General features: G+C 60.2%; 1 protein-coding gene across 2 annotated transcripts in view; it reads right to left on the bottom strand.

Annotated features, from left to right (window-relative positions):
* SORCS2 (sortilin related VPS10 domain containing receptor 2) overlaps positions 1-15,017 on the bottom strand; it is a 461,295-nt gene that overhangs the window by 55,468 nt on the left and 390,810 nt on the right. For both annotated transcript variants that reach the window (XM_088020885.1, XM_088020886.1), the window contains exons 5-7: positions 14,065-14,138; positions 8,275-8,339; positions 3,711-3,829 (exon numbers count right to left, since the gene is read on the bottom strand). In XM_088020885.1, the coding sequence (XP_087877011.1) occupies positions 3,711-3,829; positions 8,275-8,339; positions 14,065-14,138 (258 nt within the window). The remainder of the gene's footprint in view (positions 1-3,710; positions 3,830-8,274; positions 8,340-14,064; positions 14,139-15,017) is intronic.

The raw sequence follows: 15,017 nt of genomic DNA, 5'->3' as shown, positions 1-15,017 counted from the left end.
GAAGAGACTGGCCAAAGGTAAACTCAAACCACAAAAGACAACTATCAAGCCACAAGGCATGAGAATCGAAACAGGAGGCGGCCCATGCTGAGATGGTCCACGTGGCCGCGCTGTCCTGAGCACCGCTCATCTGGGCTCCCGACAACCAGCCCCACGAACTGCGATCCCTTCCGTTGTAAAGATGAGAATACCGAGCACAGAGATGAGTCACTTGTCTTCCATGGGCGATAACAGACGAGCCAGGAAAAGAGAGGCTCTCTCTCAGATGGGGCAAGGAGAAGAGAGAGTGGGAGGAGAGGGACAAGGGGGCAGCCAACAGGGGCTGGGAGAGGGCGGTGGCCCGGTGCGGGGGATGATGGATGACCTCTGTGTCTCACCACGTGTACGCATGTGTCTGGGAGTGCAGACCATGCACGCGTGTAAGAGTGAACACGTAACCTCACACGTGTGTGTCCACTGTGTGCATGCACGTGGGGGTGAATTCTATGCACGAATGCGTGAGCAGGAGTCCTCTGTGTGTTTGTGTGTATGTACACACGTGTGTTCGTGGCAATGCAGTGCCGTGCTCTAGAGCACAGGCCATCACGCATCACTGCCTGGGCTCAGATTCCACCTCCACCATCAGGAGCCACGTGGCCTTGGGAGAGCTTTCTGAGCCTCAGTGGCCCCCGCGCCCGGTAAATGGGGAGGACAAGATGAGAAGCAAAGTGATGGGGCAGTTGTGGGGATTAGCAACTGGGAAGCCCGCGGGGCAGCACGTGGCCCTAGTAGGAATTGTTGTTATTACAAATCAACAAACTACAACAAGCCCACTGTGCAAAGCATCGCGACTACACGGCTGACCAGGTTTCTCTAGGTAATTCCATCCCAAGGGCAGGGGCGGTGAGGTCTGTGTGGTCTGGCCCTCAGCGGCCCTGAGCAGGTGGTGTTGGGATGGGGGAAGCACGGGGCTCCTGGGAGCTCAAAGAGAGCACCCTGGGGTAGGAGAGGCCAGGCAGACTTCCTGGAGGAGGGGGCACCCTGCTTCCTCAGAAGGAAGAGCCATGCAGCCCAGAGACAGACCGGCTTGGCAGGTCAGGGAGGACGCTGGAAAGCGTGGCCGAGAGAAGTCGGTGCCCCTTCTCAGAGCCCCGTCTGCTAGCAGCTGAGCTCCGGGGATGGGGCAGAAGGTGGGGACAGGCGGGGCAGCCCTCCTGGCCTCAGCCTCGAGAAGATCGCGTTCTTTGGGGAGCCCCGGGCAGATGCTCAGCCAGTCAGGGCAGGCCAGGCCCATTCTTGTCAGGAGCTGGGGGTGAAGGAAGCTGGTGGTGCAGAAGGAAGGAGGCCTGCAAACCTTTCTAAAGGGCCAGCCTTGCTAAGGGCAGACCACGAGACAAGGGGGCTCGTGGTTCAGGGCTGAGGCTATGGGGCGAGCAGAAACGCCGCCATCCCTGAGACGCAAATGCGACTTTTGCCCGGGGAGCAGACCGCGCTGAACACAGCAACACCCTTCACAGGGGCGTCTGCCTACCTCCGGAGAACGGCCCGTCTGGCCCCTCTGGCTGGGCTGACCAGTAGGGCCAGGCCGAGAAGGCTGAACCGCGGCCATTCTTCCCGGGACGGCAGAATCCAGGCTCTGCCGGATCCCACAGAGCCTCTTCCCCCACCGTGAACGCAGCCAGCGTCCATCCGGGCCTCTGGGTGGCCAGGGCTTATCAGGCCCATTTTATGGGTCAGCAAATCGAGGCTCAGAGGCGGAACGACGGCTCTTCCCAAAGCCAGCTGGTGGCACCATCATATTCAGACCCCTGCTCGTGTGCCTCTTGTTCCCCGAGGCCCAGACCCTTCTTTCTGGAGGGTGAGGTCCCATCCCCGGCCCACAGCATGGCTTCAGCCAACAAAGCAGCACCACGAGCCCCCGGCGCCTTGACTAGGGGCCCGGGAAGCGGACCCCAGGTTCATCTCATACTTCGTTGGTGGGGGGGAGCGGCGGGAGGGGCCGGTGGGCACTGGGCCGGGATCCTCCGAGGACCAGGAAGGAGGGGAAGGGAAGAGGGCCGGCAGGACTCCCTCCCAGTGTTTACTGTGGGCTCCCTGCAGGGAACCCGCCCAAGATAAGGGTCTGCAGGGGAGCAGCCCCCGGGGGACCTCTGAGCTGGGGGTCAGGAACAGCGTTCCTGGGCAGTTGTTGAGAAAGTTGGGGACCAAGGAAGGACAGGGGCCCGGTGGAGACCTGTGGCCCCTGATGGCATGAGCTGGTGCTGGGGGCTGCCTGTGGTCACAGGGTGGGGCGTGCCTGTCCAAGGTCAGACCAGGCCACTGTGACCGTGAGGCTGGAGACAAAGCCGGGGGCACACCACAGCCCCGTCTGAGCACACGCAGACCAAACCCCAGAAATGACCAGGTGCCCTGTCCCAGCGGCGGGGAGTGAGGACCACTTCCTATCCCACCTCGCCCACGGCCTCGGTGAGCCTGGCTCCTTCCAGATCAGACTTACCAGATGCTCAATCACAGAGCCCTGCGTCCTTTCATGCTCCCCGCGTCGCTTCCCATGTTCCACCCTACAATCAGGCCTCTGACCCAGCCGCCCCCCAGCTCCCCTGGTGCACAACCTCCCTCTAGCACAGATGTAGAGCCCGTAGAGTCTGGTGTAGACAATAAAGGATAACACCATGTGGCCCGGCTGTGACCAAGGAAGGCACGGGGCTCTGAGGAGGCAGCCAGTGGGCCTGAAGTAGAGATGGAAGTCAGGGAAGGCTTCCTGAAGGAGGTGATGCATGACTAAGTCTTGGAAGGGGAGCGGGAGTTAGCCAGGCAGAGAAAGAGACATGGCCATCCCAAGGACAGGGACTAGGGTGTGTAATCACACAGAGGAGATTGGCAAACCATGGGGTATCACAGAGGCCAAAGAACAGCAACAAGACCCTCTTGGCTGGCCTGCTCTAATGGGCTGTGATGTCCCTGCCAGTGCCCCAGGGGGGCCTGGTGTATTTTGCGGGTGGACAGGACAGCTGGAGTGATGAACCATTCCTGAGACAGGGCAAAGAAGAGGCTGGGAGTGGTGGGGAGCCTTCTCCACAGGAGCTTTTAGACGTGTCTCATGGGGTCCCAGAAGGCAGGACAGGGGCCACCAGATAGGAGCAAAGGAAACACTCTGTCTTGGGGCCAGGATGAACTTTCTAATGATTTGAGCTATCCAGGAGACAGATAGGCTGTTTTGGAAGGAGTGAGCTCCTCATCAGTGGAAGTAATCAAGAAGTGGTATGACCAGCTCTTCACTGGAGTTTCTGAATGGTCAGACCACATGTCTTTTAAGGGCGGTCCAAACTGGGACCTGAGTACCTGTGTGTACAGGCAGCAGGGTCCTGCCCGCTGGGCTGTGCCCAGCTGGTGCCTGGCCGCCAAGGGCAATAACCAGAGACAGCCCCTATCGTTTCCAAAGTCAGTGAAACCAAACAGAGCAAACTGGGTTCGGGCTTGGGGGCCCCGAGCCACAGGAGGTCCCTGACGGGCAGAAGGGAGGGGGAGCATCCCCTGCCTCGTGGTTGTGGTTTGGTGGGGCCTTGCAGGTTACCGCAGCCACCACCACCGGGCGGGGGAAAGCACGCATGAAGTAGCCCTTGAAAGTCAAAGAGCCCTTTTACTGCCGCCTGTGTGAGTGATTCCATCTTCCCCGGCGCGGCTCCACATCGCCTGCTGCCCGTCGCCGAAACACCCAGAAGCAGCCCTACCTTAAAGAAGATGTAATCGTCCTGCACGGTCAGAGAACTGTGGTCAATGGGGCCTGGGAACGGAGCCGTCAGCGTCTTCTCGGAACAATTGTGGATCTGGCAGGTGACATAGCGAAACCCTGCGGGAGAGAAGAGCCAGCACTTGGCGTGTGAAATCTCACGCACTCCGACCGTGGCCGCGAGAGGAGCCAGACACAGCCTCGGACGCCGAGAAACGCCGGCCTGCTCTGGGCTCGGCCGGACACTGCCGCGGCGGGTTGTCCCTGCGGCTGAGGCTCAAAGGGCCTGCCCCATGATTGCACCTGCCACCGAGCCGTGGCGGCGATGTGCCAGTCGCATCCTCGGGACGGTCCTACCGTGGTCCCATCCTCTGGATGGTAAAACTAGGCCAGGAGAGGTCAGGTGACGTGTCTAAAGCCCACCAGCTTCTTGTGAAGAGAGGTTTAGGGGTACACAGCTGCACCTGCTCCTCTGGGGGTCGTGGACAGCTGCTCTCCTACGACAATGTCAGAGTCCGCTGCGGCAGAGACCCTAGGGCCGCCACGCCGGAAGCATCCAGTAGCTGGCCCTTGACGGGGAAGGGCCACTGACCCTGGGAGAAAGTCGTGCCGGTGAGAGCGGGATGTGAGCACGGGACTTCATCCACCTTCTACCCACAGCTCCACGCCACACCTCGCTCTCAGCTCAGGCGACACACCCGGGCTCTGTCTCCCTGGGAGAGAGACCTGTGAGGGAGACGGACTGTGGGCGGGTCACCCCACACCAGCCAAGTGGCCTGTGCCGGGTGCGTGCAGTCACCCACAGAACAGACAGCACAGGGCCACGGGGGGGGGCACCCACAGCGTCCATCAGAGCATGGGACCCCTCCCACCCCCTGGAGTCTCGCCTACCTAAACAGGGGCGGGTGTGGGTGGGACTCAAATGGCCTTTGTTCCCCTAACTTTTGGCAAACGCTTTCATCCCTTTGCAAATATTTACAGCCAGGCAAAATGGAAAGCACACTTTGCAGGTGGCCACTGTTTTTATTTCAAGCCCTGTTTTCCCAGGGTTTGAGGGACCCAGCGAAGTTGTGCAAGGCGGGGAGCGAGATTACACATGGCAGGCAACTCTTCCTCCCAGCTTGTGGGGCGGCGGCAGGGTTTAACCTTGGGCACCAGAGGGAGCCCACAAAGGCACTCCGAGTCATCAATGCCTTCGGAGCACGTCCTGCCCACAGCCCTGGCTGGCTGGATGGCGTGGACAGTGCCGAAGGGGCGCCTCGGGGCCAGAAGACCCACGCCTGAGTTCAGTGGCAGGATAACATCATCGGTCCCACGTGCTCTGCTGTGAAATGGGTAATAACGCCCACCTCCACGAGTTGGTGAGGACCAAGGGAGAGCGGCACCAAGGCCCAGAGTCAGCACGGCTGTGCCGACTCACTCCTGAGGCCCGTCCACTTCCCCGCTAAACGGCCGGGCCACTCCCTGCGGCCAGCACTGAATTTTTCCTGTCCTGGGCTCGCCTGCTGGGCACGGGGTGGGAAGACTCGCCCAGCCTGCTTCAAAGTCAACAACCTGCTCACGAGCTCCTTCACCGGCTCATGCACTCACTCGCTCACTCATTCATTCACTCAGTCATTCGCTCACTCATTCATTCATCTGTTCATTCACTCACTCATTCATTAATTCATTCATTCACCCACTCACTCACTCATTCACTCACTTATTCATTAATTCACTCGCTCACACACTCATTCACTCACGCATTCATTTTCTCCCTCATTCGCTCACTCACTCATTCACTCGCCCACTCGCTTGCTCACTCACTCATTCACTCGCTTGCTCACTCACTCGCTCACTCACTTGACTTGCTCACTCACTCGACTTGCTCACTCACTCGCTCACTCACTCACTTGCTCGTTCACTCACTCACTCACTCACTCGCTCCCTCACAATGGCCCTGGCCTCAGGGGAGCTGGCATTTGGTCACGTGCTGGTTCATTCGGCAGCTCTACTGGGGACACAGAGGTGAATCGATCAGGCCCCACTCCATCCCCACAGAGCTCCAGGTGAGGGGCGGTGTGCAGAGCTGTGACTGCAGCCAGGCACTGAGAAGGTGGCTGGCAGGGAAGGTGGTCCAAGGACAGTAAGAAACCCAAGATGGAGAGATGGGGTGAGTGTTCCCAGAAGGGGGTGAGGGCCAGCAAGGTGAGCTTGGGGAGTGACCACATAGTTCAGGCTGGCTGGGGTAGGCAGGGTAAGGGGTAGGTGAGTGACAACCGGCAGAGGGACCAGAAGGTCCGGATGCCATGCCACTGAGCTTGGCTGGACTGGATTCTAATGGGGCTCCCAGGCTGGGGTGGGGGCACCACGTGTTGGGAAGCAGGGGGACACATGTGGTCTTTAGGGGAGGGGACACTACTCCAGTGGCACATCGGTTCTGGGGGGTCTGCAGCTGCTGAGCTAAGGGCTCCTCCGCCCCCCAAGGAGGGCAGGTCATGGAAAATCATCACTGTGTGAAAATGCGCCCCCGCCATCCAGGGTGCCGGCTCGTCCCTCCTCCTTGCTAGACGTGGGCGTACCCTGAGAGAAAACCACCCCCGGTGTTGCTGCCTTGAGCCCTGTGGTGTGGATGGGGGTCCGTCCCCATAGCACCCTCAGTGAGGCCTGGGATATTCTCGGGTTTGAGGGTGGAGCATGGTGGGAGCTGGGGTCTTTTTTTTTATTTTTATTGTTATGTTAATCACCATCCATTACATCATTAGTTCTTGATGCAGTGTTCCATGATTCATTGTTTGTGCATAACACCCAGTGCTCCACGCAGAACGTGCCCTCTTTAATACCCATCACCAGGCTGACCCATCCCCCCAGCCCCCCTCCCCTCTAGAACCCTCAGTTTGTTTTTCAGAGTCCATCGTCTCTCATGGTTCGTCTCCCCCTTCCGACTTACTCCCCTTCATTCTTCCCCTCCTGCTATCTTCTTTTTTTTTCTCTTAACATATGTTGCATTATTTGTTTCAGAAGTACAGATCTGTGATTCAACAGTCTTGCACAATTCACAGCGCTCACCATAGCACATACCCTCCCCAATGTCTGTCACCCAGCCACCCCATCCCTCCCACCCCCCACCACTCCAGCAACCCTCAGTTTGTTTCCTGAGATTAAGAATTCCTCGTATCAGCGAGGTCATATGATACATGTCTTTCTCTGATTGACTTATTTCACTCAGCATAACACCCTCCAGTTCCATCCACGTCCTTGCAAATGGCAAGATCTCATTCCTTTTGATGGCTGCATGATATTCCATTGTGTATATATACCACATCTTCTTTATCCATTCATCTGTCGATGGACATCTTGGCTCTTTCGGGAGCTGGGGTCTATACCGGCCTATGACCCTATGAGTGCGGGCAAGCCCAGAACCCCTCTGAGTTTTGTTCTGGTGAAGCAGAAGCAAGTGACCATAACACCTGCCTCACCTCCCCACAGGATAGCAGATCCTGGAAAGAGCTGAGGGCTTGGAAAAGGTTAAGGGACCCACAGCAGCTTCCCTCCACTACCAGCAAGCACTCACCCATGATGTCCCTGCACTGAGCACCACGGGTGCATTGACGCATTTCACAGATGACACTGGGGAGCAGCGAGGAGAGGTGACTACCCCAGGGTCATGCAGCTGGCCCATGGCAGGCTGGGAGCCGACGCCAGTGATTCTGTTCTCAGCCGGGCCTCTCCGTGGCCTGGCCCTGAATCTGCCTTCCACGTAGTTATGTCTTACCCAAGGAGCTCTACTGCTTGGCATTTGTCAAGCCCACCATTTGTTAAATGTGCACCTACAGAGATCCCACTGGAAGAGAAACCCAGCAAGAGGAGGCTTAAGGGTCCCAGCGCCTAGAGGGTTATGCAGTCAGAGAAGTGACAGCCCTGGGGCGGCGCCAGTTCCGTGCTCCTCCCCCCACTTGCTGCACTCGGTCCCGTGGCTTCTAGTGTGGACGGCACCTGTGCTGTCCCCAACCAGGCAAAGGGAAGGTCTGTGTCTTGTTCACCTGTGTCCCCAGCAGGAACAGCACTGGGCCTGGTCCACGGGGAACTCAGCAAGCACTTATTGAATAACGGTCCTTTTGGCTCTGATGTCCTGGAAGACCCCATGGTTCTAGAATATTCCATAGTTCTAGGGCCAGCGCTCCTCCGTCAGGAGCACAGAGGATCTTTCTCATAGCGTGCAAGGCCCCGGGCGCATTCTGGCATGAAGCCAGCTGGGTTGGGGCGGCCAGGCCCCTGCCCCATTAGAGCGGAAGCCATCAGAGGCCCCCACCTGGCCTCCGTGATCACTAGCACTGGAGGTGGGGGCAGAGTGAGCAGGAAACACTCAATGCTCAGGGGCCAGAACAAGTCACCCTCTTAATGGACTTTTCCACCGGAGCAGAGCTCCTTGACTTCAATTTATCCCCAGCTGGAAAACAAACACGTTTAAAGTTACGCCACATCGTAACATAGTGAGGTCAGCTGCGTGGGGCCAGCCGAGGAATGGAACAAGGCCACGTAAGGACACCAGGGGACACTAGGTGCACGCACGCCTCCCGGCTTACCTCCTCCAAGGTCCTGGGCTTCCATGTGGACCAAGTCAGGGTCGGCGTCCACCCCAGACACAGCCCTGGAAGAGAGTGCGTGGGGGTTGGCGCTGGGACCCGAGTGCCCAAGGTCCTCTCCCAGTGCCTGCGTCAGCCCCCGAGCCCCAGGTAGCCACATGGCCTCCCGGGGCTGGGACCGCACTTACTCCATGGGTCTGAGGGCACAGGCCTCCCCACCTGCTCCTGGGGAGGTAGCCAGAACTTGAGGGTTCACTTGGTCTTCTTGTTTTTATGATACTCTCTACAGAAGATCCTCCTTTACCGAAGACCTTCACATTCCTTGCATCTTTATTGTTGTTTTTGTTTTGTTTATGATCAAAATACTCTGAGGAGGCTAGGCAGGCCTTGGGAATATCACCCTAATCTTGCAAATTAGGAAACAGAGGCTCAGAGAAGCAAAACATCCCCCTACCCCCGCCCAGGGGTGCACAGCTCTAAGTGCAGAGCCAGGATTCACACCAGGCTCCCTCTCCTTCACCCCGCTGCTCCCTGCCCTGCGACGTGCCACAGCGCAGGGCCCTCCCTTGCCAACATGGGCCCAGGGCTCAGGCAGCGCCCCGAACTCAGCGGGGACTGTGGCCGCCCACGGAGCCTTCAGTGAGACCTGAGAAGAACAGACAAAGGTGCATGCTAGGTCGCAGCTTGTGGGCAGCGTCCTCCAGGGGAGGCAGGATCGGGGCCGACAGCCTCAGGGCCCACCCCAGCACCCACCCAGCACAGGGTCCTGTGCCCAGGAGGTCAAGTGCACACTCTCCAACTGAGAGGAACTTTGGAGGTGGGGTGCCCCTGCAGTCCACTGATGTTCCAAACCCGTGGCACCAGCCACTCTGCCCCGAAGTAGAGTCTGCTTCAAGGTGAGGTTTGATTCAGGCTTTCATGAACAGAACACCTGTGCGCTCCCAGGAACGAGGTCACCTGCCTGACCTTTTTCTCTCTTTTCTGAATAGAGACGTTGTTCCCTTTACCAGGGGCACTGATGGGTCCTCAGCCGGCCTATGGGATTTTAGTGTGACCACCGGTCATCTGCAGGGTGCGCTCGTGACACCGGCTTCCTCCTTCGCTCCTTCACTCCTTCCCTCCCTCACTCCTTCATTCATTCCCTCCATCCCTCCCTGCTTCATTCATTCATTTCCTCCCTCATTTATTCATTCATTCTCTCCCTCCCTCATTCATTCATTGACTCCCTCCCTCTCTCCCTAATCATTCATTCCCTCCCTCACTCATTCACTCACTGACTCCCTCCCTCACCCACTCCTTTACTCCCCCCTAATTCATTCATTCCCTCCCTCATTCATTCCCTCCCTCATTTACTCATTAATTCATTGACTCCCTCCCTCCCTCACTCTCTCACTCATTCATTCATAATTCCCTCCCTCTCTCACTCACTCATTCACTCCCTCACTCATTCATTCACTCACTCACCCACTCACCGCCCGCACAGACTCACTCGCCTGCTCAGTCTGCACCTGCCCCCCCACTGAGCAGTGCCCCCAGCCCCCTCATCCTCTGGCTCTCCCACTGGAGCACCCCACGACTGAGCCTCAACAGCCCACGCCAGGCCCTGGACCAGACAGGGGCCCAGTGGATTGGGGTCCCTGCCCAGACCCCCTTGGTCATGGGCTTGAAGACCATTCAAGGCTGCGTTTCCAGCCCTGCAGATACAGCCCGGCTCCCTGCAGGGAGGACACGTGTTGACCCCTGTGCCTTCCTGTTCGTTGGAGTGTCCCCAAAGATGGCCTGTGGGGAAGGTCCTTGGTCTACTGCTTAGAAATAGCAGACGTGTGAGAGGACCCCTGGGCAGGCAGATCTCCGGAGAGCACAGTGCTTTGGGGACACGGGGAGTCAGCTTTCAGGCCTGCTGGATGCCACCAGAAGCTCTGATAAACCCTCCAAGACTCCGCACCGACCCGGGCTTAGAGTGGGATGAGCTGTCTCCCCGGCCAACCTCCACCGCCTGCCACTCATCCCACACCTGGGCAGGTGCTGAGCTGAAGGCAGAGGGAGGCTGAGGCTTTATGGGTCAGCTCAGGCCCGGGCGGAGAAGCAGACACGGGCGTGGCTGGAGAAAGCAGGCGAGCAGACCACCCGGCCCAGCGGCCATCAGTTCGGCCCCAGCCCGAGGCAGAGGCAGCCCCCCTGCTCATGGGCAGCATGGCCTCGGACACGTGCCCAAGCCTCCCTGAGCCGCAGTCTCCCCCACTGTCACACGAGGGGAAGACGATCAGGGTCTGAGAAGACGATGCATGCAGACCCCAGTCTGGTGCCTGGTAGGGGGTCAAAGTCCACAATGTGGCAGCTCCTGGGGGGGGGCGGGGGGGGCTGTTATGGTTTTGTTCCAGGTCCACTGAGACACCACAGGGAGGGCAGCGAGCAAGTGCCCCTGGTGAGCCCAGAACACAGCCGGCCTCTCGCCCCCGGGCTGCCCCTCCCAGGGACCCCCAAGGCCATGCTAAGGAGCTCGCCTGCTGTTTAGCCTCCCAAAGCATGAAGGGGTCCGAGCCTCAGACAGAACGTGGGCTTTGGCCATTCCTGCTGTCAGTTCAAGGACAAAGAGCACCTCAGAAACGCTGTCAAAGCAGCGTTATTCACTGCTTCCAAGAGGGGGACCCATGGCTGCCTGTCACCGCATTCCAGGAGAGGCTCCTGGGCCCCAGGGGCTAAGTGGCCTGATTATCTCTCACGCATAACAACTGAGGACAATTTGAGCAACTTGGGGAAGAAATCATTTGATTTGCCCCAGACACTAATATGTTGGAATTAGTGCCGGTTTACCTCGCAGTATCTGCGGGCAGGTTTGCCTCTCCGGCCCGAGAGATCTCCGGAGCACCCAGCCCGGCCTGGGACCCGGTGCATCGCAGCGCTTGGCCACTCCGCCAATTTCTCCGGCCCCGCTGTCCGGAAATCCCACCTCCGTGCCCCTCCCCACCTCCTGGGGGCCCTGGGGGCCGACAGCTGACATCAGTGGCAGGGCCAGTGATCCCTCGGGTTTCCAAGGAAGGAAGCCGGCCCTCCCCCCACCTGCAGGAGGCACACAGGCCAGCAGCCGGTCTCCCAGACTTAGCGACCCGGGCTTCCCTCCAGCCCTGCGGCCATAAGCCAGGAATGGAGCTCCTTGCGTGGTTAGCGGCGCACGGCGCAAGGGAGGGAAAGGAGAACTATTGCCACGGTGCTTCTCTGCGGGGGGGCAGGACTGTGGCCCGATGAGAAGGCCCATTGCCGTCTGTTGTACAAATGAGCTAAGGAGGGGAAAGGCTAGGAGGTGTGTGCACACGTGCGTGTGTGTGCACACGTGCAAGAAAGCCATTTGGTGGGAAGAACACGTGTGGAAGCCACGTCTCTCCAGGGGCAGTTTAGGCAGAAGAAGGCACCATGGTCATGGCTGGTGCACGGCAAACGTGGGCCCTGAGCCAGCGGCTCTCAGCTTCCGCCCCTCTGCTGCCTGCCAGTGCCACGGGTGAGTACTCACCCCCCACGGGCCTCAAGTACTCACCCCCCAAGGGCCCCACAAGTACTCACCCCCCACGGGCCCCAAGTCCTCACCCCCCACGGGCCCCAAGTACTCACCCCCCACGGGCCCCTCAAGTACTCACCCTCCACGGGCCCCACAAGTACTCACCCCCCAAGGGCCCCAAGTACTCACCCTCCACGGGCCCCACAAGTACTCACCCCCCAAGGGCCCCAAGTACTCATCCCCCCACGGGCCCCTCAAGTCCTCATCCCCCACGGGCCCCTCAAGTACTCATCCCCCCACGGGTCCCAAGTACTCACCCCCCACGGGCCCCAAGTACTCATCCCCCACGGGCCCCAAGTACTCACCCTCCACGGGCCCCACAAGTACTCACCCCCCAAGGGCCCCACAAGTACTCACCCCCCACGGGCCCCAAGTCCTCACCCCCCACGGGCCCCAAGTACTCACCCCCCACGGGCCCCTCAAGTACTCACCCCCCACGGGCCCCAAGTCCTCACCCCCCACGGGCCTCAAGTACTCACCCCCCACGGGCCCCTCAAGTACTCACCCTCCACGGGCCCCACAAGTACTCACCCCTCAAGGGCCCCAAGTACTCACCCTCCACGGGCCCCACAAGTACTCACCCCCCAAGGGCCCCAAGTACTCATCCCCCCACGGGCCCCTCAAGTACTCATCCCCCCACGGGTCCCAAGTACTCACCCCCCACGGGCCCCAAGTACTCACCCCCCACGGGCCCCACAAGTACTCACCCCCCAAGGGCCCCACAAGTACTCACCCCCCACGGGCCCCAAGTCCTCACCCCCCACGGGCCCCAAGTACTCACCCCCCACGGGACCCAAGTACTCACCCCCCACGGGACCCAAGTACTCATCCCCCACGGGACCCAAGTACTCACCCCCCACGGGACCCAAGTACTCATCCCCCACGGGACCCAAGTACTCACCCCCCACGGGACCCAAGTACTCATCCCCCACGGGACCCAAGTACTCATCCCCCCACGGGCCCCACAAGTACTCACCCCCCACGGGCCCCAAGTACTCACCCCTCATGGGACCCAAGTACTCATCCCCCACGGGCCCCAAGTACTCACCCTCCACGGGCCCCACAAGTACTCACCCCCCAAGGGCCCCACAAGTACTCACCCCCCACGGGCCCCTCAAGTACTCATCCCCGACGGGCCCCTCAAGTACTCACCCCCCAAGGGCCCCACAAGTACTCACCCCCAAAGGGCCCCTCAAGTACTCACCCCCCACGGGCCCCTCAAGTACTCACCCCCCACGGGCCCCACAAGTACTAGCCCCGACGGGCCCCTGAAGTACTCATCCCCCAAGGGCCCAACAAGTACTCACCCCGCCACGGGCCCCTCAAGTACTCACCCCCCAGGGGCCCCACAAGTACTCCCCCCCCACGGGCCCCTCAAGTACTCACCCCCCACGGGCCCCACAAGTACTTAGCCCCAATGGGCCCCTCAAGTACTCACCCCCATGGGCCCCTCAAGTACTCACCCCCCACGGGCCCCTCAAGTACTCATCCCCCCCGGGTTCTACTCACTCAGCCCGCTGACGTGTCTTGAGCACCAGAGTTTCCTCACTGGTGCAATGAGGCTAGAACACTGCTCAGAGGGATCACTGAGTGGCTTCCAAGAGATAACACAAGCGTGGGAGGGGAGCCCAGACACTGGATAGGGCAGGAGAGCGGGGCCAAGGCAGGCAGGGGTGGAGGAAGCCACCGGGCATGGGAGAGGGACAGCTAGTTGAGGGCTGAGTTAGGCCCTGGGGCAGGAGTGGCGAGGAAGGGGAGGTGGGGAGGAGGAAGGGGGAGGGGTAAGAAGGAGAGAGGGAGGGCAGGTGTGGAGGAGACAGGGAGGGGAGGGGAGGAGGGGAGACGGGGGGGGCGAGGAGGGGGAGGCGGGGGGTTGGGAGGGGAGACGGGTGGTGGGCCTACTGTGTGCTGGGCACTGTGCCAGCCTGACGTACTTGGCACCCGTTTGTACTGTGGAGGAAGCGGGGGCTCAGAGAGGGACGAGCGCCCGTGTCAGGCTGCACAGCTGGTTCACGGGTGCACACGTGACCTGAGGGACAGCAAGCCTCGACTCTCCACCACTTCCTACAGTCTCAGCAGAGCGGAAAGAGCACTCTGGAGGCCCCCTGGGATGAGGAGGTCCACGGCTGGGGTCAGAGGCAGGAGAAGAGGGGAGCCCTGAGCTGGGGGCTGTGGGGAGAAAAGGGGAGCCCCGGCCCTCAGGGCCGGGGGTCCCCAGTGCCGGGGGGGGCTCTCACCAGAACATGTGGTCTTTGGTCACTCGCTCCTGCAGAAGTGTCCACTTCTTCCCCATGTCCGATGATACGTAGAGCTTCAGGGCAGAGAAAAGAGAGACAGAAGTCATACTTTGAGGATGAGCCTCTTCTGGGTCAGGGGTGATCTCCCCTGAATGACGAATATGCCCCAGGCAAGCCCTGCGCTCAACCTCTGAGAGGCCGGGAGGCCAAGGGTCAGGCATAGGGGTTCCAAAAAGAGTTATTCTGGCCTCCAGGCCAGCTGGTAGGAGCTGAGAGACACCGGCTGGGCAGACCCCCAAGAGGAGGTGCCCCGAGCACCACTGTCCAGGAGGGACTTGACGACATGCTGCTGGGGGGTGCAGGGAAAGGGTTATGGGAGGCTGGAGGCCGGGTGTGTGTTGGGAAGGAGGGAGCAGGGTCTGCAAAGGGCAGGCAGTGTGAAAACATGTCCACGCAGGAACAGCAGAGCCCTCGGTGCCTGGGGTCTGCGGTCACGGCAAGAGCACGGGGCCTCTGTTCACAAGGGCCCTTTGCTTGGGTTTAATGCTCTGTGGCCACCCACTTGAACTTCCTAATATACGTGTCTTTGAATATGAGTTTTGTAAGTGAAGCCCAATGAAACAATGAGCTTATTGGCGGGCGGTGGAGGCGGTGGAGGGGGCGCTCAGAGCCTGGGCTCCTGCAAGGTCCTTCCTCCTGCCACCTCCTAGGATAGACTCTGGGGGGACCTGGGCTGGGGAGGGTCAGGGTCAGCCCCCTGCGGGCTGAGTCCAGAGGCAGGGCTGTGGGAGCTTGGGAGGGTCTGCACTCGCTGCACCAGTGTCCCCGGGCACAGGGCCGTGTGATGTTAAATAGCTCATAAAAAGCACCATGACAGCCTGCCCCGCACCCCTCCCCGTGGGCGCCCACCTTTGGTGGGGGAAGAAAGGCACAGCCTAGGGCACACAGTCAGG

This window comes from Eumetopias jubatus, unplaced genomic scaffold (assembly GCF_037043125.1).
Source record: "Eumetopias jubatus isolate StellerSeaLion01/CBP00866 unplaced genomic scaffold, mEumJub1_p1.0 scaffold_2, whole genome shotgun sequence".
NCBI classification, from domain to species: domain Eukaryota; kingdom Metazoa; phylum Chordata; class Mammalia; order Carnivora; family Otariidae; genus Eumetopias; species Eumetopias jubatus.
This window is presented reverse-complemented; position numbering and strand designations above follow the sequence as displayed.